General features: G+C 42.8%; 1 protein-coding gene across 4 annotated transcripts in view; it reads left to right on the top strand.

The window, feature by feature from the left end:
• The window catches only part of METTL9 (methyltransferase 9, His-X-His N1(pi)-histidine), a 56,190-nt gene that overhangs the window by 16,623 nt on the left and 15,123 nt on the right, over window positions 1-24,444 (top strand). For all 4 annotated transcript variants that reach the window (XM_089321494.1, XM_089321493.1, XM_002711822.6 and 1 more), the window contains exons 2-4: window positions 1,567-1,757; window positions 8,775-8,984; window positions 15,583-15,767. In XM_089321494.1, the coding sequence (XP_089177620.1) occupies window positions 1,735-1,757; window positions 8,775-8,984; window positions 15,583-15,767 (418 nt within the window). In that variant the 5' untranslated portion in view covers window positions 1,567-1,734. The remainder of the gene's footprint in view (window positions 1-1,566; window positions 1,758-8,774; window positions 8,985-15,582; window positions 15,768-24,444) is intronic.

Genomic DNA, 24,444 nt, shown 5'->3' with positions numbered 1-24,444 from the left:
GTTATTTCATTGATGAATTTTTTGAATTCCTTATATATTCTGGGTATTAATATTTTGTTGCAAATGATTTCTCCCATTTTGTTAGTTGTCTGTTCACGCTGTTCATTGTTTCTTTTGCTGTGCAGAAGCTTCTTAGTTTGATATAATCTTGTTTGTCCAGTTTTGCTAACAATCAGGCAAATTAACACAAATAAATCAACAACTGGAAAGGTTTCATTTATCCGGGATAGGGTTCAGAGTTTGTAAAATGATTAATCATTGAAATGTAATGTTTCTGTGTGCTTGTTTGTGTTGGTTTATAACTGGTTCCTTTTAATGTTAGTGTTGGGAATGTTCCCAAGGTTTTGTCCAACATTTAGCAAGGTGAGGATGGCTCTAAACTTGGTTCCCCAATTGTGCAGGCAGTTATGGGACACCTACTGCTGATGTTTGTCAGAAGAAGGAAGTTGGATTTGGCCAATAAACTCCCTATTGGGAAATATTGTTGTTTCATAGCAGATAATGGATTAATAGTAGCCAATGTGCTCTACAGATGCAACACTGTTCTTAGTGGGCTTAGTCTTGTTTATCAGGCCATATTAAAGGTGTCTCAATGTTATTATCATCACTACGGAGTTCTCAACAAATGAATGAATAGAGGCTTAGGGGTTTTACTGAGCCTTGTCTGAGCACATAGGAGGGGCAAAGCCAGGATTTGACTGCGGGACTGACCTTAAAACTGGTGTGCAGTCTACTTCCCTACTTCTCTAGTACATCAACTCGAAGTGCAAGTGGAAGACATTTACTGTGGAAGATTAAATTTCATCTACAGTTGAAGTTCTTGAATTTTGTTTTAAAAACTATGTTCTCGTTAGGGCCTATTTCTGGGAATTGGGTTCTTAGCGTGTAATCACTTTGATCCTCATTGCAGTATGACCTTAAGTAACTTCTTAATCTTTCTTGAGCAGATTTTGCCCAGGTAAGAATGTCGTATGACTTGTTAAGCATACTTCAGGTTCCTAAAGATGTCTTCTATACAGCCTTCAAGAAGAAAGGCACCATAATCTGGTCACCGGGAGTGTTAAATTCTGCTCCTTCTCTACCACTGATTTTTTTCTTTTTGTGATTTTAAGTTTAACAGATTGGATGACTGATTATTTTCTTATCTAACAACAGGGTTAATAATTTGCCTTCTGATGTTGAATCTCAGTGAAGGAGAGGCAATAGCTTTTCTAGATCCAAGAGGTATTGTGACCCAAGCAAAGCATCAAATCAGAAGTCAATGCCTGGGCTGGTGGTCTGGTTCTGCCACCTGCTAAGCCACATGACTTGAAAGCTGCTTCACCCTTCCCTCACCCCCTCTATCAGCCTTGAGGGGTATGAGAATTAAATGAGAGGTTGTGTCTGAAGATGTATTTTTATACTTTAAAGGTTATATAAGAGAAAATGATTAACCTCAGAGTACCATGAGATTATATTTGGAAACCATTGATTTGATTTGTGTTTTGTTTTTCATTTTTGGATTTCTTAGGTGACATTTTAGTTGTGTGTTTAAATTTTTTTTTCTTTTCTTTTTTTTCCCCCTAGTGGTATGTGTGCAACAGAGAGAAATTATGTGAATCACTCCAGGCTGTCTTTGTTCAGAGTTATCTTGATCAAGGAACACAGATCTTCTTAAACAACAGCATTGAGAAATCGGGCTGGCTATTTATCCAATTATATCATTCTTTCGTGTCATCTGTTTTTAGCCTGTTTATGTCTAGAACATCTATCAATGGGTAAGTGAATCTTGCACATATTTTTTTTATCCTTGGGTTTAAAAAAGGAGACATGAAAAATCCCCTTGTTCAACATATTGACCACCTCAGCAGCAACACTTCAAAATCCTTGGCAGTGTGGCAGTGTCCCAGCCTGCTGCAGTTTATGCTTTTTATTTTTATTAGCAGTTAGCATGCTAATGAAGCCTAATGAAGAGAATACTCCTGATGGGCCAGCTGGGCATCTCAGCAAAGAACTGAGAGCCCTGTCTGCATGCAGACTGTAGTTTTTTTTTTTTTTTTTTTTTAACAAACATTTCAGGTTTTTTTTTTTTTTAAGATTTTATTTATTTATTTGAGAGGTAGAGTTATGGACAGAGAGAGGGAGAGTCAGAAAGAAAGGGCTTCTGTCTGCTGGTTCACTCCCCAAATGGCGACAGTGGCTGGAGCTGGGCTGATCCAAAGCCAGGAGCCAGGAGCCAGGAGCTCTATCCAGGTCTCCCACATGGGTGCAGGGGCCAAAGCATTTGGGCCAACTTCTGCTTTTCCAGCAGAAAGCTGGATCAGAAGAGAAGCAGCCGGGACACAAACCAGTGCCCATATGGGATGCTGGCGCTGCAGGCAGAGGCTTAAGCTCACTAAACCACAGTACTGGCCCCAGGCTGTAGTCTTTATAGATATTGATTCATAGCACTTGAGAAATAGCCTCACAAGTCTGTATTTCTATGGTGGGAATTACTTAGGGCAGTGTTTCTCAGCTTTGAGGTACATAGCAGTGACCTGGGGGATCTTGTTAAAATGCAGATTATGAGTCAGTATGTCTGGGGTGGGTCCTGAGGTTCTATGTTTTTTTTTGTTTTGTTTTTTAAAGATTTATTTATTTGAGGGCCAGCACTGTGGTGCAGTGGGTTAACTCCCTGGCCTGAAGTGCCGGCATCCCATATGGGTGCAGGTTCTAGTCCCAGCTGCTCCTCTTCTGATCCAGCTTTCTGCTATGGCCTGGGAAAGCAGTGGAAGATGCCTCAAGTCCTTGGGCCCCTGCACCCATGTGGAAGATCCAGAGGAAGCTCCTGGCTCCTGGCTTTGGATCGGCGCAGGTCCAGCTGTTGTGGCCATCTGGGGAGTGAACCATCAGATGGAAGACATCTCTCTCTGTCTCTACCTCTCTCTGTAACTCTGTCTTTCAAATAGATAAAAATAAATCTTTAATAAAAAAGTATTTATTTATTTGAAAGGCAGAGCCACAGAGAGAGAAAGGTAGGGGAAAGAGATCTTCCATCTGCTGGTTCTCTCCCCAAATGGCTGCAACAGCCATGTCTGGGCCCAGGAGCCAGGAACTTCATTGGGTCTCCCACATGGGTGGGTGGAGGGTTGAGTAATTAAGCCATTTTCTGCCTTCCCAGATGCATTAGCAGGAGGCTGGATCAGCACTCTGATATGGGTTGTCAGTGTTGTAAGTGGTGGCTTAACCAGCTGTACCACAATGCTGGCTCTAGGTTCTGCATCTTTTAAAAAAATTTTTTTTTAAGATTTTTATTTATTTATTTGAAAGACAGTATTACAGAGAGAGAAGGAGAGAGAGAGAGAGCGAGATCTTCCATCCCCTGGTTCATTCCTCAAATGGCCTCAATAGCTGGGGCTGGGCCAGGCTGAAGCCAGGAGTCTGGAACCCCATCTGGGTCTCAGGTGGGTGCAGGGGACCAAACACTTGGGTGATCCTTTGCTGATTTCTCACGTGCATTAGCAGGGAGCTGAATCAGAAGTGGAATAACTAGGACTCTAATCAGTACTTATAGGGGCTGCTGGCATTGCAGGAAGCGACTTAACCACTGTACCATAACACCACCCTTTGTACTTGTTTTTATGTCATGTCTCTCTTTCTCTCTCTCTCTTTTTTATTTTTATTTATTTATTTATTTATTTGGACAGGCAGATTTAGACAGAGAAAGAGAGAGAGACAGAGAGAAAGGTCTTCCTTCCATTGGCTCACCCCCAAAATGGCCGCCACGGCCAGTGTGCTGCGGCTGACATGCTGCGGCGATCCGAAGCCAGGAGCCAGGTGCCTCTCCCTGGTCTCCCATGCTGATGCAGGGACCCAAGCACTTGGGCCATCCTCCACTGCCCTCCTGGGCCACAGCAGAGAGCTGGACTGGAAGAGGAGCAACTGGGACAGAATCCGGCGCCCCAACCGGGACTAGAACTCGGGGTGCCAGTGCTGCAGGCCGAGGATTAGCCAAGTGAGCCGTGGCGCCGGTCTCTCTCTCTCTCTCTCTCTCTATTTTTTTTTTTTTTTTTGTTAATGTACTTATTTGAAGGGCAGAATTACGGGGGCTTGGCAGGGAGGGGAATGGTTCACTCCCCAGTGGCTGTAACAGCTTGGGCTGGACCAGGCCAAAGCCAGGAGCCAGGTGCTTCATCTGAGTCTCCCACTTGGGTGCAGGGGCCCAAGTGCTTGGGCCAGCATCCACTGCTTTCCCAGGATAATTAACAGGGAGCTGGATCTGAAGTGGAGCGTCTGGGGCTTAAACCGGAGCCCATATGTGATGCTGGTGTTTTAGGTGGTGGCTTAATCTGCTGTACCACAACTCCAGCCCCATAACTTTTCAAACATCCCAATATCCTAGAATCCAGAAAGCCAAAGAGAAGAGCAAGAGGCTTGGTGCTTAAAAAGCCTTATTGGACCCATGAGGCTGCTGTTTACTTTAGGATACTGTTGCGACTCAACCTTAAACTTTGTGCCTGACACTGGGTCATACTGATTTCTCTTCTATACCCTTTGTTATTTCTTTGGAAACCAGAGGAGTCACTGCAGCACAGATCCTTGTCCTTTCTGGGGTCCTGTACCTTTTTGACAGTGATAAATAGGAGTTTCTCTTCAGAAAGTATTTACATTTACCATTTTGAATATAATTTCAGAATTACAGACTTCGAATCACTTTCCCCTTTCTCTACCCAGTGGACTCTGGTTAGAACTCCCTGCTCTGGAATTTCAGTTTAATCAAAGAAGCAATGAAACAAACTCCTTTTGGCTTTCCTTGTCTATAACTCTTGTGCTTTTTTCTTTTGAGGGCCTCCCCCCACTTACACCCCCAACCCCAAACCCTATACCTCTTGCCCTGTGTTCTCAGGTAACAACTTAATTTCAAGCCCCTTGCTCCTTTCTATGCATGGCAGTGGTAGATGATTACAAATGTCTTACAGAATTATTACTATGGTATCTTCTTGAATTAAGGTACGTATCAGACTTCCTTATGTCAGAAAGGAGAAAGCCAAGTAAGGAGAGACTTGATGGTTGTTTTCAGAGTTTATTTTATGAGGACGAGGCATCCCTGTAAGATGAACTGAGGCTGGCTGGAGGACCTGAGATGGTTACTCAACGCTAAAATTAAAGAGACTGGAGAGCCACATCTGCCTGTGGTATGTGTTTACAGGAAACCTCGCGTTGGCTAAGTCACTTAGTATTTTAGGTGGCAGCTTTCTTCATGGACTGCCCCACACATTGCAGAAGTCTAACTTTTCTGGCCTTATCCCGTAAATGACAGTGACACTCGTAAGTCATTGTAATGACTCAACACCCTCCCGTTGTCCCCTAGAGGGCAGAATCAGTCCTGGTTGATAAACACTAGACTTGAAGGATTTTGATTTATTTATTTTTTGGCAGTGTTAATCTTTTTATGGGGCCCCTGTTGCTCATGTTCTTTGGAAATTGGACAATGTGTCTTCTTTCCCTCTGGTGCCCTGAAATACAGACCCAGTCAGATGACCTCATGAGCTCTAACCCCAGTTGGCCTCTAGCTGTAGACTTTTACAATTATCATGTCAAGGTTCCTCATTTCCCAAGGAGACTGAAGCGTGTGTTACTTTTTAGCTAGGAAAGTTTAAGCAAGATAGTGACTCTGTTACTGAGTTTGAGTCCTGTGGCAAGTCAGCCTTGACATTGGAAGTATGCTGCCCTCAGCTGGGCCTCTTGCTCTCTCTGGGTCCTGGGTCCTGTTTTGGACAGCTCTTTCAGCTGGTTAAGCCTAGTTTCTCAGATCTGGTTTTCCATTAGAATGTATGAGCAATTGAGGATTAATAACAACTTGTCTTTGATAAAGTAGGGCTTTTCTTTGGTAGGCAGTTGCAACAGGTAATGTGTTCAGTGGTCTCTGGTTTCTTCTCCTTTCTCACTTTTTTTAGCATTTCTCTGGGGTAGTAGAGTAGATTATTAAATTTGGTTAAATCCTTCTATGGCCTTAATGGGAAAATGGGAGGGGGACCTGTTACGTATACTCCATTTTTAAAAATTTTTTCCTGAAACTGTTCTGACTGCGAGCACCATGTTGCCTGGAGGTGCAGTGGTAACACTTGTCCCAGCCACTAGGTAGCAAACAGACTGTGCCCATGGTTATTTCTAGGAAGCACAGTGCACTGCAGATGTCTCTGCCACATTGCAGACCTGTGGTTTCAAACTGTTCCCATGGACTGAGGAGGAAGTGCCTCAGCAGCTGCTTCAGGCTGCAAAGGAAGGCTGAGAAATGGGCTGGTGGCAGCTCGCTTTCTCAAACCTCATTCCCACAACAGTAGTTCTCAGGATTTGCTTTCTACTTTTTTTTTTTTTTTTAAAGTTATAGGTTTTTTTCTCTGGTTAAAAAATAAATTATTTTTAATCCTACTACCAGGGATAATTACAGTAGTCTTTGATATACCTCTCTCCAGGCTAGATTATATTAAGTCTTTTTAGAATCATTTAGTATTTTTCCACTTAAAGTATTTTTTTTTATCTTTTATTTAATGAATATAAATTTCCAAAGTACGACTCATGTGTTACAATGGCTTCCCCCCCATACCGTCCCTCCCACCCACAACCCTCCCCTTTCCCACTCCCTCTCCCCTTTCATTCACATCAAGATTGCTTTCTACTTCTTTTAAAGAAAGAATTCTACTGCTTAAACAGTTTGAGAATCCCTGCCCTAGACAGACTAAGGTTGGAGAGCTAGAAAACAAGTTCTAAACAGGGAGTGCATTTTGTTTCCCAAAGTGATGCTCCCATTAGACTTAGTCTGAGCTATGGCTGCTTTTCTGACAGGTCTCTTTGATTTCCATTTAAATTCCTCTTAGTGTCTTTTCAAAGTCATTGCTATGGTTTTGAGTGTATTTTAGGACTTTTAGAAATATTTGGACCAAGGACAGGTATTTGGCCTGGCGGTTAAGCTGTGGTTTGCAATGCTGGAGTACCTGGGTTCAAGTCCTAGCTCTGCTCCTGACTCCAGCTTCCTGCCAGTGGGCACCCTGGGGGGCAGCAGGTGATGACTCAAGTGGTTGTGTTCCTGCTGCCCATGTGGAAGACACAGCTGGAGCTCTGGGCTCCCAGCTGTTCTGGCACTGGGAAGTGAAATAGCAGGTGAGTTCTTTCCATCTCATTGTCTTTATCTCTCTCTGTTTTTCTGCTTCTTAAATACATAAATAATTTTGAAAAAAATAATAGGCCCCAGACAGTTGTAAAACATAAAAAGTTTGGGGCTGGCATTGTGGTATAGCAGGTAAAGCCACTGGTGACACTGGCATCCCATGTGTGCACCAGTTCATGTCCCAGCTGCTCCACTTCTGATCCAGCTCCCTGCTAATGGTTTGGAAAAAGCAGCAGGGGGTAGCTCAAGTGTTTGGACCCCTGCCATCCATGCAGCAGACCCTAATGAAGCCCCTAGCTCCTGGCTTTGGCCTGGCCCAGCCCTGGCTGTGGCAGCCATTTGAAGAATACACCTGTGGATAGAAGATTTCTGTCTATCCCTCTGACTCTTTTAAATAACTAAATAAGTCTTAAAAACCGTAGAAAGTAACACAAGGATGAATCTACTTTAATGGAAACTGCTCTTAGAAGGACTACTCTTTTTTTTTTTTTTTTCTGAGTCTTAAAAATCTATGATCCTGAAGCTGTTTTATTTTTCCTCACCCATTGTGTGATTCCATGTTCTTTTTGCCCTCTGAATTCTCTGCCTAGTGTTACTGCTTCATGCAGTGATCTCATTCTCTTAACATGCTTTACTTTCCCCACCTTTCTTTTCTGTTTTGGCTTAAATTCTTCACATTCATCTTTTAATTTTTCTTTTCCCTTCTCATCCTTTTCCTTTTCCATCTTTTTCTTCTCTCCTTTCCTATGCCTTTTGGATATTAGTGGCAAAATCAAATGGTGATATCTGGAGATATTTTCTTATTTTATTAATTTTGTTTTTAGTCATAAACCATATACATTTTTATTAACATATATATTTTATAAGTTAAAAAGATAGGAGCTGGCATTGTGGTGTAGTGGGTAAAGCTGCCACCTGTGTTGCCTGCATCCCATATGGGTACCTGTTTGAGTCCTGGCTCCTCCACTTCTGATCAAGTTCCCTGCTAACACACTTGGGAAAGCAGTGGAAGGTGACCCGAGTCCCTGGGCCCCTGCATCCATATGGGAGAACCAGAAGAAGCTCCTGGCTTTGACCTGGCCCAACCCTTGTTGTGGTCAACTAGAGAGTGAATCAAAGATTTCTCTCTCTCTCTCTCTCTCTCTTTGTGTCTATCTCTCCTTTTTTTTTTTTTTTAATTAATTAATTTATTTGAAAGTCAGAGTTACACAGAGAGAGGAGAGTCAGAGACAGAGAGGTCTTCCATCCAATGGTTCATCTCCCAATTGGCTGCAACGGCCAGGGCTGCGCTGATCCAAAGCCAGGAGCCAGGAGCTTTTTCTGGGTCTGCCACGCAGGTGAAGGAGCCCAAGGACTTGGGCCATCTTATACTGCTTTCCCAGCCCATAGCAGAGAGCTGGATTGGAAGTGGAGTAGCCAGGTCTCGAACTGGCATCGATATGGGATGCCGGCGCTTCAGGCCAGGGTGTTAACCCACTGCACCACAGCGCCGGCCCCTATCTCTCCCTTTCAAATAAATAAAATAAATCTTTAAAAAAAAGAAGTTAAAAAGGTTGTTAGCACTCAGTTTGCATATATATATATATATATATATATATATATATATATATATATATACCCTTCCATTTTTGTCCTCTGTTTCTTTCAGGTTACTAGGAAGAGGCTCAATGTTCGTGTTTTCACCAGATCAGTTTCAGAGACTGCTTAAAATTAATCCAGACTGGAAAACCCATAGACTTCTTGATTTAGGTGCTGGAGATGGAGAAGTCACAAAAATCATGAGTCCTCATTTTGAAGAAATCTACGCCACTGAGCTTTCTGAAACTATGATATGGCAGCTTCAGAAGAAGAAATACAGGTAGAGTTTCTAGACAGGATTTGGGATGTTTTGCTTGGCTTCAGATATGTTTCTTCTGGAAAGTATATTATTAAAAGAATATGGATCAGAAATAATTTCCCATGATTATGAATTAAGAACAAAACCCTTTCTTTACACAATTAAGTAGAAATTTGGCGAGAAATAATCTTTCCATGATAGTATTTTTCTGGAACAAAGGACTTGACACTGCAGGGAGTTTACTCTTTTTAGAGCTGAGACATAACCTGGAAAAGGCAGATCAGATGTAGGGATTTGTTCCCTGATGAGAATCTGGCGTCCTCAAATCTTGTGTTTTCAAATTGTAGTAAAATATACATAACAATATTTACCATCTTGATGATTTTTAAATATGGTAAGTGCATTCACATTATTGTATAGCCATCCCCAGCATCCATCCCCACAATGTTTTTCATCTCCACAAACTGAAACTAGATGCATTGAAGAGTGATTCTGTTTTTCCCTCCCGATCTCTCCCTGACAACCACCATTGTTCGTTCTGTCTTTATAAAGGTGACTACCTTAGGCACCCTAAATAAGGGGACTCACATGGTCCCTTTCTGATTATATTCTTTGGTTACCGTGTCTTCAGGTCTCCTCTGTGTTGTAGCATGTGTTCCAATTTTCTTTGAGGCTGAATAGTATTTCTTCGTTTGCATGTTCCACATATTTTGTTAACTCATTCGTCTTTTGATGAATACTTGAGTTGCTTCTGTTATATGAATAATGCTGCTATGAATTTGGTTGTACAACTATTTATTTGAGTCCCTGCTTTCACTTCTTTGAGGTGTATACACAGAAGTGCATTGCTGGGTCACATGGTAAGTCTGTGTTTAATTTTATGAGGAATTACCATAACTTTTCCATAGCAGCTGCAACAGCAATATGCAAGGACTCCGGTTTATTTGCATCCTTGACCATCTTTGCTATTTTCTGTTTTGTTTAATAATAGCCAACAATGATAATGGGTGCAAAATAACAAATATTTTAAGATCATCAGGTGCTTCAATATGGGTTCTATTTGTTGGAGCATTTCTTATGTTGATTGAGTGGAGAATATGGGCTATGTAGCTGGAGCCTAGTCCTCTGTGGTAGTCTGGAAGCTTGGCTTAGCCTTAAAGAGAGAGGCTATCACTTTGCTATCCACACGTTCCTGCTATTGCTGACTAACTTAGAGACAGAACATCAGCATAGCTTTGGGTGCAGGACTGAAACATTTTCAAAGCATGGAAATTTTTTTTCTGGAGAAAGGAAGATTACTGTAAACAGATACTGGCTGAGATTTTACATAGAAGGAAGGAGTCAGTATAGGCTCTGATATAATCAGGCACAGTTGGTTAAGTTCTAGGTTTGGGAGACTGACTTTCCTAACTGCTGCAGCCATCTAAATCCTCACCACTGTCAGTGGTTAAACAGCTGTGAAAGGAGGAGACTAACATAGGACTGAATTTGAACTAAGTGATTCCTAAGCCTGGCTTTGCTCTGGGAATCTGCTTCACTTAGGTCCTTGTGGTCTGTCTGTGTGGGAATAATTGAAATGTGTTCCTTCCATTAACAATTTTAATTCACTATTTCAAAACTTAGAGTGAATTTTTAAGATTTGTTTATTATAGGGGAAGAAAGGATAGGAGGGAGGGAGGGAAAGAGAGAGATGTCTTCCATCTGCTGGCACACTACCCAAATGGCCAAAACAGCCAGGGCTGGGCTTGGCCAAAGCCAGGAGCCAGGAGCCAGGGATTCCAACCAGGTCTCTCACTTGAGTGGCAGCAGCCTGAGCACTCAGCCCATCTGCTGCTGCTGTCCAATCCAGCAGGAATATGGGATGCTGGTGTTGCAGGCAGTGGCTTAACTCACTGTGCCACAAGTCTGGCCTTTTTGTTTTAATATTGGCTTAAATCATGCTGAATTCTTAGTCTGAACCCCTGCTTCTCCCCTCTACCCTTAAAAAATAGTCAGTGCTTTGAAATAGGTCTAAGGATAGGGAGGGTGTTTTAAACTTGTCTTCAAATGATTGACACACACATCTCTTTTCTTGCTTTTAATCTTTGTGCCTAAGTGGAATTTTCTGTGAAACTTTAGATGTTTGAATTAGTCATTCAGTATATCTGGAGTTAACATGTATGTAACCTAGTAAATATGTCCACCACATAGAAAATACTTTCTTTTTTTTTTTTTAAAGATTTATTTATTTGAGATGCAGTTACAGACAGAGAGAGGGAGAGACAGAGAGGTCTTCCATCCGCAGGTTCACTCCTCAATAAGGCTGCAACGGCCGGAGCTGGGCCAATCCAAAGCCAGGAGTTTCTTCCAGGTCTCCCATGTGGGTGCAGGGGCCCAAGGACCTGCGTCATCTTCCACTGCTTTTTCAGGCCATCAGCAGGAAGCTGGATCAGAAGTGGGGTAGCCAGGGCTCAAACTGGTACCCATATGGGATGCCAGTGCCACAGGCCTCATGTTTTCTTAATATATAACACATATGCCAAGATCTGCAGTTGGCCTCCATGAGAAATTCAGACAGGTCAGCATTCCTTCCATGTGTCCATAAAACACAAAATGTGCTCTGAAGGTAGTAGGCTTAAAATTTTAAAGAGGAAGTCATATCTTATTTAAGTTTAGGGTTCTGTCAGTTCACCTTGGCTAGGCAATTGACAGCTTAATTCCACATTTTTTTGCTTCTTCTTGAGATGTAACTGTTTTTTGTTTCTCTTCAATATGAAGCCCATGAAAAACAGGCTTTTTAATAAAGATTTTGGATAGCAGTTTTGAAAGAGAAAATGGCTAAATTTTTGCTCTGTGTTTCCAGATGTGATTGTTTATGCCAGAAGACTCTAGTGTAAAATTTAAGGCTGTGGCTCTAGTTCTTAAAACACAACATTAACTTTTCTTTATGTTGTTGGTGTTTTGTTTTTTATTTAGTAATTGTCAAAATATTGATTGCTATGTCATCCTTTAAGGAAAATGCTATTTTATTTATTATTTTATTTATTTGAGAGGTAGATTTATAGACAGAGAGAAAGATCTTCCATCCTCTGGTTTACTCCCCAAATGACTGCAATGGCTGGAGCTGGGCCAATCCAAAGCCAGGAGCCAGGAGCTCCTTCCAAGTCTCTCACGTTGGTGCAGGGGCTCAAGCACTTGGGCTGTCTTCTACTGCTTTCCCAGGCTATAGCAGAGAGCTGGATCAGAAGAGGAACAGCCGGGACTTGAACTGGTGTCCATATGGAATACTGGCACCGCACACAGAGGCTTAGCCCACTATGCCACAGCGCTGGCCCTGGAAAGTACGGTTTTAAATTTTCCAGGAAGGAGAAATATTCATTAACTTATTTCCTTGAAGACAAGAATCCCCTGAACCAGATGTCTTGCTTCTAAGGGTTAGAAAAGCCACAGATCGGTGCTGGCCTTGTGGTGTAATGGGTAAAGCTACCACCTGCAATGTTAGTTTCCTATTTGGGCTCCAGTTCCTGTCTTGACTGCTCCACTTCCAATCTAGCTCCCTGCTAATGGCCTGGGAAAAGCAGCAGAAGATGGCTCAAGTTCTTTGGCCCCTACTACCCATGTGAGAGATCTGGAAGAAGCTCCAGGCTTCTGGCTTCAACCTGGCGTGGCCCTGGCCATTTCAGACATCTGGGGAGTGAATCAGAGGATGGAAGATCTCTTTCTCTGTCTGTCTCTCTCGTTCTTTCAAATAAATTAAAACAAAAAAAATTTTAAGGAAACCATAGACATAGGAAAGGGCATATAATTAATTATTTTTAAAATTACTTGTTTTTAATTATTTGAAAGGCAGAGAGACAGATCCTCCATCTGCTGGTTCACTAACCAAATGCCCACCACAGGCAGGGATGAGCCAGGCAGAAGCTAGGAGCTGGGAACTCCATCTGGGTGTCAGAGACGCAAATATTCAAGCCATTACTTGCTGTCTCCCAGGATGCATTAGTGTGCAGTTGGGTCAGAAGCAGAGGAGCCAGGACTGGAACTGTCCATCTGATGTGGAGCATGGGCATCTCATGCAATGGCTTAACATGATATACTTCGTCTTCCCTTTGTTCCTTTTTTTCAGAGGTGCTGTACAATATTATATCAATGAGTTTTCAAAGTTTTCATATACCTTTAGAATTTTCAGAGATGTCTCTGTTGTGCCTGCTTAGCATTATTAAAAGCTTGTTTAACAAAGATTCTTTTCCATATTTTCTTGTCCCCCTCTTATCTCATGACATGTCTTTCTACCACATTCTGATTGTGTAACCATGCAAAAATAAGTAATTTATAGAATTGCCTCAATGGTGTGGCTAGCAAAGACTGTTACTATAAAAACTCCTCTGTTCTGTAGAGGAAAGCATTGGAAAGAAATGTTCTGTGTGTGTGGTTAGGGTTTAGAATGATTCTTTAACTGTTCTTCACTTAGGTTTTTTTTTTTTTTAAATATTTATTTATTTGAAAGAATTATGCAGATAGAGAAGGAGAGTCAGAGAGAGAGAGAGAGAGAGAGAGAGAGAAATCTTCCTTCTGCTGGTTCACTCTCCAGTTGGCTGCAATGACTGGAGCTGAGCCATCTGAAATGAGGAGCCAGGAGCTTCTTCGGGGCCTCACACACGGGTGCAGGGGCCCAAGGACTTGGGCCATCTTCTGCTACTTTCCCAGGCCATAGCAGAGAGCTGGATGGGAAGTGGAGCAATGGGGACTCGAACCAGCGCCCATATGGGATGCCGGCACTGCAGGCGGTGGCTTTACCCGCTATACCAAAGTGCCAGCCCCCTTCACTTAATTTTTTTTTTTTTTTTTTTTTTTTTTTAAGATTTATTTGAAAGAGTTACAGAGAAAGGCAGAAGCAAAGAAAGAGGTTTTCCATTCGCTGGTTCACTCCCCAATTGGCCGCAACGGCTGGAGCTGTGCCAGGAGCCAGAAGCTTCTCCCAGGTCCCCCACATGGGTACAGGGACCCAAGGACTTTGGGCCATCCTCTACCGCTTTCCCAGGCCATAGCAGAGAGCTGGATCGGAAGAGGAGCAGCCAGGACTAGAACCATTGCCCATATGGAATGTCAGTGCCTCAGGTCAGGGCTTTAACCCACTGCACCATTGCGCCAGCCCCTCACTTAGATTTAATAGGATGTTCTGTGTTTTAGCTTTTCCTTTTTGGTTATTCAGATATGAAGATTCTATAATATAAAGTGTCTCTCTCCTGGGAATAGAGATGCACTCAAAAGGTCATGGGTTATAAGTGGAAATTATTTTATCCACTCCCATTCTTAAGAATAAGAGGGGAGGTGTGGAGAGTTCAGCATAGTATTTAAGATGCTGCTTGGAATGCCTACAATCCCGTATTGGAGTGCCCGAGTTCAGGTTCCTCTTCGGCTTCCTACCCAGTTTCCTGCTAATGCACACACTGCGAGGCAGCAAGTGATGCCTCAAGTATTTGGATCTCTGCGACTTTGTGGGAGGCATGGACTGAGTTCCAGGCTCCTAACTTCAGCCTGGCCCAGTCTCAGTGGTTGTGGACATTTGGAGAGTGAATCAGCAGATAGATGATCTTTCTCTGTTCTTTTTGCCTCTCAAAAAATCAAAATTAAATTAAAAAAATAAAAAAAGGAACCCTAGAAATATAAAGCATGAACATGTGATGTATTTTATGATTAAATTCTAATGAATATTAAAAATAACTTTTTTTCTCATTAATTGATGTTTAAAATTTTATCCTACTTTCATATTTACTTGTAAAGAAAATTTCGTATGTTTTGAGAGTTGCAAATATGTAAAATTCTAAGTTTAAAGAAATATAATTGTTTTTCTCTTGGCCTTGTTAATTGCAGATATAGATTATCAGTAAGATTTTTTTTTAAAGATTTATTTATTTATTTGAAAGGCAGGGTTCCAGAAGCAGAGGTAGTGAGAGAGAGAGGTCTTCCATCCAGTGGTTCACTCCCCAGATGGCTGCAATGCCAGAGCTGGGCCAATCTGAAGGCAGGAGCCAGGAGCTTCTTCTAGGTCTCCCACGTGGGTGTATGGGCCCAAGGACTTTGGCCATCTTCTGCTACTTTCCCAGGCCATAGGAGGGAGCTGGATTAGAAGTGGAGCAGCTGGTAATTGAGGGTACTTGAACCAGTGCCCATATGGGATGCTGGCACTGCAGGTGGCAGCTTTACCTACTACATCGCAATATCAGCCCCATAAGCAAAGATTTTGAATTTACTTTGATTTAGCAGACAAAGAGCAGCATCTCAGTTATTTATAAAGCTGTTTGTTGTGGCTGGTGCTGTAGGTTAAATCTGCAGTGCTTAATTATCAGTGCTTAACTATCTGCAGTGCATCCTATGTGGGTGCCTGTTTGAGTCCTGGCCACTCCACTTCCGATCCAGCTCCCTGTACTTGCATGGGAGACCAGGAAGAAGTTCCTGGCTCCTGGCTTCACATTGGCCCAGCCATTTGGGGAGTGGACCAGCAAATCGAAGGAAGGCCTTTCCTTCTGTCTCTCCTTCTCTCTGTCTATAACTCAGCCTCTCAAGTAAATAAATAAATCCTTTTTCTTTTTAAAGATGTTTGAAGGAGGTTTATTAATCCAGTTCTTTCTGGATTTTCTAGAGTGCTGGGTATAAATGAATGGCAGAATACAGGGTTCCAATATGATGTCATCAGCTGCTTGAATTTGCTGGACCGCTGTGACCAACCTCTGACTTTGTTAAAAGATATCAGAAGTGTCTTGGAGCCAACTAGAGGCAGAGTCATCCTTGCCCTGGTCTTACCATTTCATCCCTATGTGGAGAACGGTAAGTGTGGTCAGGCCAGGTCGTACCCTGGATGGCTGTTGATTAGTTTTGGGATTTATTTAATGTGTTTATAAGTGTCTATTTCTTAGAATAATCTGAATTTTTTCTTAAGTACTTAAAAGCAAGATTTGTTAGTCAGAGACCTTCCAGCCAGAGTAGCTTGGAGGGGGGCTGCAAGAGAGGGAAAACCTGAAGGGGCTGGTGGTAGTGGGATTTTTAAACACAATTTGGGGGAAGAAAAAGAACTTACCAGCTTGACATTCAGTTACAAGGTGGGGACAAAAAAAGACCTGATTTGCAGGTGGGATACTTAATTTGTTTTAAGGTAAACTGGGCACTCAGAAGGGTAGAGTCACCACTCCCTTGCTGTTCTCATGATAAGATTGGAGATTCCAAGGAAGTAGGGCAGACACTTTTGACCTTGCTAAAGATAACTTTTGGGGGAAGAAAGCCTTTTGCACCCTATTTTTCCACTGAGACCAACCTGACTGCCTCTTAACCTGTCTGACTCACATTCCCTCCCCCAGAAGAAGGGACCTTAACTTCTGTTAGGGGAGCTGGGCAATGACTGCTCTGGCTGCTTCATGCTGAGAAGGGGCATCATTGGGACCAGCAGTCCAAACAGGGTTCCAGCAGGAGATGGCCTCTTGAGGGAGACACTGTGCCAGCTTGTAAAAACTGCCTCCATCTGAGGTTTCTTGTGTATGGCCATCTAGAATTTCATTGTTCCAAGTCTGGAGAAAGATTAAATACACAGGGTCTAAAACAAAGGACAGATCTGTTATTAGAGACCTAAGAAAGGTGCTATCTAAACCATGAGGAAGTTTTCCTGTTGAGAGGCGATTAGAAACAGACAGGAGGGCCTTGTTAATAATCAGATAGGCTTTAAGGCCTGGCCAGGTTTGAGGTGCAGACCTATTTATCTCTTCACATGGGGTATTGGAAGAGACTTCATAAGGGAGATATGAACCTCCTTAGGGAAGGCACCCTGTTGACTTCCATTACCTAGCTGGACTGGGTGGAGAGCTGGCCTGAACAGAAGGTAGGTGACATCTCTAAAAGGAAATTTACAGTTCTGCCTGCAATGTTACTGACCCTACTTGGCCATTCCCTCAACAGCAGTGGTCACTTTGGGAGCTGGGCCAAGTGAAGGGCTTTTCTGCATGGTGCCAACAGGTCTGTGGTTCTGACCCAGGAGCCTTTCAACCCCCAGGGCATTTCCATTTCCAATGACCCAGTTCTTGGCTAGCAGAGCTGCCAGGGCTCTTTAAAAGCTGACTTCTGTATCCATCTGAAGCCCTGGCTTTCCATGTCGAAAACCAGTGCCATCTGTGGTGGACTAGTCTGTGGGTCTCCTTGATGGCAGATCACTATGTAAAGCAGCTATTAATTAGCCTGCCACCTAACTGTACATTGCTTCTGCTGCCTAGCTTGGCTCTTCTTCCTCCTGGTTTCTGGTAAAGTAGATCAGAGAGAACCTTTAAGAGGATGCAAGTCAAGGGGTGCTCAGTTCCATTCCTAATCTTTGATGGCCTAAGCTAGAAATTTGTAGTCATAGGCATGTTCTGATAGTGTTTTTTTCTGGGAGGTAGACAGTGCCTCACAGATCAAACACGATGACCACCTTATCTGTAAAAGTTGAAGTCATTAGTTAAAATAATTTGGTTAAGCCATGTAAACTATCACCTTGGTTAATGTTTATCCTGGTGGAAGTTTTATATAACTCTAGTTCCTCCAGTATATACCTGTAGTGGTAGTAATTAATACTCGACTTGGTCTGCCTGCTTAAGATTGAAAGCCTAAATTGTGTCTGTATTCTCTGGTTTTAAATGGAGATTGAGCCAGTTATTTATTAGCTTATAAGCTGAGTCAAGCAGTAAGTGATGCCTTTTAATCTACTCATATGTACTTGCTGATTGTTATGGCTGCCTTGATTTACAAATTGATGAAAGCTTCTGTCGCTTAATGTGACCTAATGTCACATTAATTCATAGTTTTAGCTTATATGATTTGGATTTCAGGTCATCTTGAAAAGTTAGAAAGTTAAGTTTCCCTTTTGTGTTTTTATAAGTTAATGTACACTAAAATAAAAATGATAATACCTGTTAAAATGAAAAGTCTTCAGTTCTCTTTTTTTTTTTTTTGCCTCGTTTGGCCTTGGCTTCAGAAACTAAGAGCTTGCAGACATTTTTAAGAAATCTGTTTATTTTTCAAGTGTCATGATTATCAAGTATCATGAAAAATCTGTCTTAAGGAATAGCATTAATGTTTCTTAGAACCATGGACTTCTGTATGGATTTGCATGCTCCTTAATTTCTTCTTGTCCTTTTTTGTTTCCTGACAGTCACGATCTATTTAGATTTAATGCTTGTCTTAACATTTCCCGAATGGTTTCAGATTTGTGTTGATAGTGAGGAAAATGGGGGAATGATTCTTTAGTTATGCAATGGAATGGGGAAGAGAACAGAACAGATCCTGCCTCTCCTGTCGAGCTTCTTCCATCTTTATGTTTCAATTTTTGAATGTTTGTCATGGTTAAGGAAAAGCTGCTGGGGCTGGTGCTGTTGTGTAGTTGATTAAGCCACTACCTGCAATGCTGGCATCGCAAATGGGCACCAGTTCATGTCCTGGCTGCTCCACTTCTGATCCAGCTCCCTGTTAGTACACCTGGGAAAGCAGTGGAAAATGGCTCAGGTACTTGGGCTTTTGCACGCATGTGGGAGACCTGGAGGAAGCTCTTGGCTCCTGGTTTGGTCTGGCCCTGCCCTGGCCGTTGCAGCCATTTGGCAAATGAACCAGCAGATGGAGGATTTTTCTCTCTGTAACTCTGCCTTTCAAACAAATAAATAAATCTTTTTAAAAAAGAAAAACTACTTTAGGTGGGAGTACCTATGTGTATATGTTGTATAGTGAAAACACCCAGCAGATGCCATCCTTGGTAATTCAGAGGCTTGACCTTTCAGTGCTGTTCTCTGTGGAAGGAAGCTTGGGCTCCATCTCTAGTCACCAGGCTGCAAGGTCCTGGCTTCTTGTGTCCTGTTGGGCAGCCACATGATAGAACATTAATGCTACTTCCTGGCATAGCAGGAGGTGGAAAAGCATGGGGAGAAAGCTTCAGTCAAACCATGCATTTTATTTCCTTGTGTTTTTGACACTAAAAATTGAAAGGAAGTTGAACTAGACAGGAGGGCAGCCTCCACTAAGGACTGAAAACAAGCTCCTTGATTGTGGGTGCACAGAGCTGCCTGTGGAGGCTTAAGAGAGGCTGGCGGGTGACACATGCAAACCTGAGACAAGAAGCCTTGTTGCTATGGGTTACCTTTAGTGACCTATCAATTTTGCAGACTGCTCTGTGGCACTCTATTAGTGCTTTCTTTCTCTAAGTCACTAATTAGATCCTGATGATTTCCATGTGAAGCCGTGTGAGCACTGTGCGGTGCAAAGTGGCCTGGTTGTGTGAGTTCATGAATACTAGCCCACTTTAAGGATGTAAGGGTGTACTTTGCATACTTGGCTGAATTTATTTTCTAACAAAAAGCAATTGTAGCTGAAATAATTCTTTCTGTGATTTTCTTTTTTGTAAACATCTTTGAAGTTGAATCACAGCAATTTTGTTACAAATGCAAAAACATATCTTTTAATTTCAGTTTATTTCATTTATTGACCAAATTTAGGTTAGGGGTTGTTAAATTTAGTGAGAATTGTTTTAAGTATCAACAATAAGGGAAAGTGTATAATCAAGAAAAGAATTGTGTTGTGAAAATGAAAATGTACTGACATTTAATTTTTCTAAATTGTAATTTTTTAAAAAAGATTTATTTATTTACTTGAAAGGCAGAGTTACAGAGAGAAGGAGAGACAAAGAGAGATATTAATATACTGGTGTACTCCCCAAACAACTGCATTGACTGGGGCTGGGCTAGGACAGATCCAGGAGCCAGGAGCTTCCTCCAGGTCTCCCACGTGGGTGCAGAGGTCCAAGGACTTGGGCCGTCCTCTGTTGCCCTCCCAGGCTTACCAGTAAAGAGCTGAATCGGAAGTGGAGCAGCCAGGGCTCAGAGCAGCATCAGTGTGGGATGCTGGTGCTGGAGGCTGTGACTTTAACCTGCTGCACCACAGCGCCGGCACCTCTCCTCCCCTGCCTTTTTTTTTTTTTTTTTTTTTAAAGACTCGTTATTCACTTGAAAGTAGAGTTACAGAGAGAGGAGAGACAGGAGGATTTTTAAAAAAGATTTATTTATTTACTTGAAAGAGTTAGAGAGAAGGAGAGGCAGAGAGAGAGAGGTCTTCCATCCGCTGGTTCACTCCCTAATTGGCCGCAATGGCCAGAGCTGCATCAATCTGAAGCCAGGAGCCGGAAGCCTCTTCCAGGTCTCTCATGCAGGTGCAGGGGTCCAAGGACTTGGGCCATCTTCTACTGCTTTCCCAGGCCATAGCAGAGAGCTGGATTGGAAGTGGAGCAGCCAGGACTGGAACCAGCTCCCATATGGGATGCTGGCACTGCAGGCGGTAGCTTTTACCCTCTATGCCACAGCGCCAGCCCCAGACAGGAGGAATTTTATAAAAACATAATCGATGTAAAAAAAATAGTTGAAGCATCTTACAAGATGGTTTACAGTGAAAAGACTCTCATCTACCCCAGTTCCCTTTTAAGGTTTCTTGAATATTTTTCAGAAGTCTATGCAAATATAAGTTTGTATATATGTTTAATAAAGTACTTATGAAAATAGGTTTCCATTATAGATTCTTTTGTTGCCATTTTCCACTTAAACGTATCTAGAAAAGTATTCCTTTCCAGCACATATGCACCTCGGTTGTTTTTTGTATGTAGGCAGTGGTTTGTAGGAGCTGGCTCTTGCTGGGTTATGAGCGCCGATTGTTGTATTGGTAGGAATTTTGTGAACTTTTTGTTTTATTTGAAAGGCAGAGAAACAGAGACACATGCAGAGAGAGAGAGAGATCTCCTATCTGCTGATTCACTCCCCGAATGCCTGCATCAGCTGTGGCTGAGGCTGGGACCTGGGCATTTGATCCATGTCTTCTGCCTGGGTGGCAGGGACCCAGCCGCTTGAGTCATCACTTGCTGCCTCCCAAGGTGTGAATTAGCAGGAAGCTTTAATTGGGAGTGGAGCCAAGACTTGAACCCAGATGCTCTAAAGTGGGTTGTGGGACTCCCAAGCAGCACCTTAGCCATTGCACCAAACCCCTGCCCACTGAACTGATTTAAACACTGCACTGACTGCAGGTCACGTGGCAGTATTTACATCATGGAAGTGGGCAAACACTGCAATTAGCCTCTCCCTTCTCTAAGATGGTTGTTAAACATTTGCTAACACAGTACTGGATGTGTGATAACTTTCCTTGAGGCGCCTCTTGATGTATTTTTAAACACCAGCAGTTTGCTTCATAATGTAAAAAAAGTGAAAATTTTTGTCTTGCTTCAGACATTAATTTAACTACAAAGCTATCTCTCTCTCTCTCTCTCTCTCTCTCTCGATTTTATTTATTTATTTGAGAGGCAGAGCTACAGACAGACAGAGACAGGGAGAAAGATCTTCCATCCTCTGGTTCACTCCCCAAATAGCAGGAGCTGGGCTGATCTGAAGCCAGGAGCTTCTTTTTTTTTTTTTTTTTTTGACAGGCAGAGTGGACAGTGAGAGACAGAGAGAAAGGTCTTCCTTTGCCGTTGGTTCATCCTCCAATGGCCGCCGCGGCCGGCGCACAGCGCTGATCCAAAGCCAGGAGCCAGGTGCTTCTCCTGGTCTCCCATGGGGTGCAGGGCCCAAGCACTTGGGCCATCCTCCACTGCACTCCCTGGCCACAGCAGAGAGCTGGCCTGGAAGAGGGGCACCCGGGACAGAATCTGGCGCCCCGACCGGGACTAGAACCCGGTGTGCCGGCGCCGCAAGGTGGAGGATTAGCCTAGTGAGCCGCAGCGCCAGCCAGGAGCTTCTTACAGGTCTCCGACATGGGTGCAGGGGCCCAAGCATTTGGGCCATCTTCCACTGCTTTGCCAGGCAATGAGCAGAGAACTGGATCAAAAGAGGGGCAGCCAGGACACGAATTGGCACCCATATGGGATGCCGGTGCCTCAGCATTGGCCCCTTGTGCCCAATCCAGCTCTCTGTTATGGCCTGGGAAAGCAGTAGAAGATGGCCCAAATCCTTGGGCCTCTGCACCTGCATGGGAGACCAGCAAGAAGCTCCTGGCTCCTGGCTTCAGATTGATGCAGCTCTGGCCATTGCGGCCAATTAGGGAGTGAACCAGCAGTTGGAAGACCACTCTTTCTGCCTCTCCTCTCTCTGTGTAACTCTGACTTTCAATACATAAATAAACCTTGATTTAAAAAAAAAAAAAGAGTCCTGAGAAACCTTGCTTCTCTTTGCTTTCTGCCACTCAAAGATACAACAAGAAGTCAGATCTCTGCAGTGGGGAAGAGACCCCTTACCAGAGCCTGACCAAGCGGCCATCCTGATCTCACACTTCTGGCTGCCAGGACTGTGAGAAGTGAATTTCTGTTATTTATAAGATACCCGATGTATGGTAATTTGTTATATCAGTCCAAACTGAGACAAGTTGTTTTAATGTTATTCTCTATTTATTGTCATGGGAAATGGAAATCTATATACAGAGAACTATAGTTGAATCTTTTCCAGTGAAAATTCTTCAGGCTGCTCAGATTACAGGAAGATAAATACTGTTAGGGATGCAGTGAACAGTCTTCATGAAGAGGGTTGAGGGTTGATGGCTAAGGAATGAAGTGTGCTCTCTATCTCAGTTGAAATGCTGGAAGAATATTTTTCTGTAAGAGCATCGTTCAGTTGTGTTAGAGGGTCCACTGTATACCAAGTAATGCTAGGCAGTAGAAGGTCAAAGATAAATGAGAGAAGTGCTTCTGGTCTTAAAACACGGAGTAGTATGGGAGGTAATGGCAGGACTGTGTAGTAAGAAATATGTCAAATGTTGTTGGGTTAGAGAAGGAAAGAGCCATTAACTGTCAGGGGAGTTAGCGAAAGTTTCCTGTTGGTGACATTAGAGCAGGGTTTGTTGTCTGTGAAGCATTTTTAACAGGCAGAGAGGGGGCTGTGCAAAAGCATGAAGGTGTGAACACGGCAGGGATGGGGTAGGGCGAGTTCAGTGTGACCCAAGGATAGTGTGCAAAAGAGGCCTTTGGATTGTATAATACGATAGCTCTCAATAAAAAAAAAATACTGTTGGCTAGGTGGATGAATCCAAGAATGAATATTATATATAGACCAGGCATTTTTACATGGGACCTCGCAGAATAGAACTTCCTCTTGGGAATGTGTGTTCCAAATTTCATCGTAAAAATCCATCTTCGAAACACAGCTGTTGCTTACATTGGGAAAGGCGTATTCTGAATCAAATACTAGTTTATCTGAGATATTTTGTCTCCTGGTTAGTTCAGCAAAGAGCCGTGTATTTTTAGCCCTGGAATTAAGTGCCAAAATGTAATGGTTCTCTCATGAGAACATTTCAGGCATGGAAAGCCAAGACACTGTGGCAAAAAATGACCTATATGAAGGATCTCCATGAGTGAGATCCCAATGGAAAGAAGGAGGTACCTTTCTCTGAAGGAGGAGAGAACTTCCACTTTGCTTATGGCCCTGTCTAAATACTGACGGAGTGTTTTGCGGACTCAAAAGGCTTCCATAGCCTTGACAGCTCATGACAAGAACCTCGGGTGATCACTGATATCATAAATAAGAGTGTCAAGTGTTAAATCAACAACAGGAGTCACTGTGTACTTGCTCCCTATGTAGGACTTCTGCCCCTCCCCCCTTAAATTATTTATTTGAAAGTCAGAGTTACACACAGAGAGAGAGAGAGAGAGAGAGAGGTCTTCCATCCACTGGTTCACTCCCCAATTGGCCACAACAGCTGGAGCTGTGCTGATCCAAATCCAGGAGGCAGGAGCTTCTTTAAAATCTCCCACGTGGGCACAGGGGCCTAAGGACTTGGGCCATCTTCCACTGCTTTCCCAGGCCACAGCAGAGAGCTAGATTGGAAGTAGATCAGCTGGGTCTCAAACCGGCGCCCATATGGGATGCCAGCGCTTCAGGCCAGGGCATTAACCTGCTATGCCACAGCGCCGGCCCCAGGACCTCTGTCCTTAATGAGTTGTGAGAATTAACAGTAAAATTTGTCTTCAGACAGTATTTTATATTTTGTGTGTCTGTGTGTGTGCAAACTATTGAAATCTTAGTATAGAGTTGGTCTTCTGTATATAAAGAGAATTAAAAATGAACTTTAATGAAGAATGGGATGGGAGAGGGAGGAGGAGGTGGGATGAGAGTGGGGATGGGGGGAAGAACCGCTATATTCCTAAAGCTATACCTATGAAATTTATATTTATTAAATAATAGCTTTCTGAAAAAATGTAATGGTTCTCAGAATGGTTTTTCTGTTCACCTCAATGGAGTAAGTGCTTTCTCTCTTTTTTTTTTTTTTTTTTTTGCCATCTAGTTTAGAAGTTCATTTATTTTACCCAAGCCAATGGTGTCAAAGTGGTGGGAGTACACAAAATAATTTAATTTGGAATATAGAAAGAAAAACATAGAGTTTCTTTATAGTACTGTTCATGGCATTGTTTAATTTCTGGTTTTTGTTTGTTTGTTTTTGTTTTTTTTAGTTTAAGATTAAAACATACATATAG

This window comes from Oryctolagus cuniculus, chromosome 19, assembly GCF_051225735.1.
Source record: "Oryctolagus cuniculus isolate XC-2025 breed Fujian yellow rabbit chromosome 19, ASM5122573v1, whole genome shotgun sequence".
In the NCBI taxonomy this organism is placed as follows: Eukaryota; Metazoa; Chordata; class Mammalia; order Lagomorpha; family Leporidae; genus Oryctolagus; species Oryctolagus cuniculus.
The sequence above is the reverse complement of the archived record's forward strand: the minus strand, read 5'-3'. Positions and strand labels throughout refer to the sequence as shown.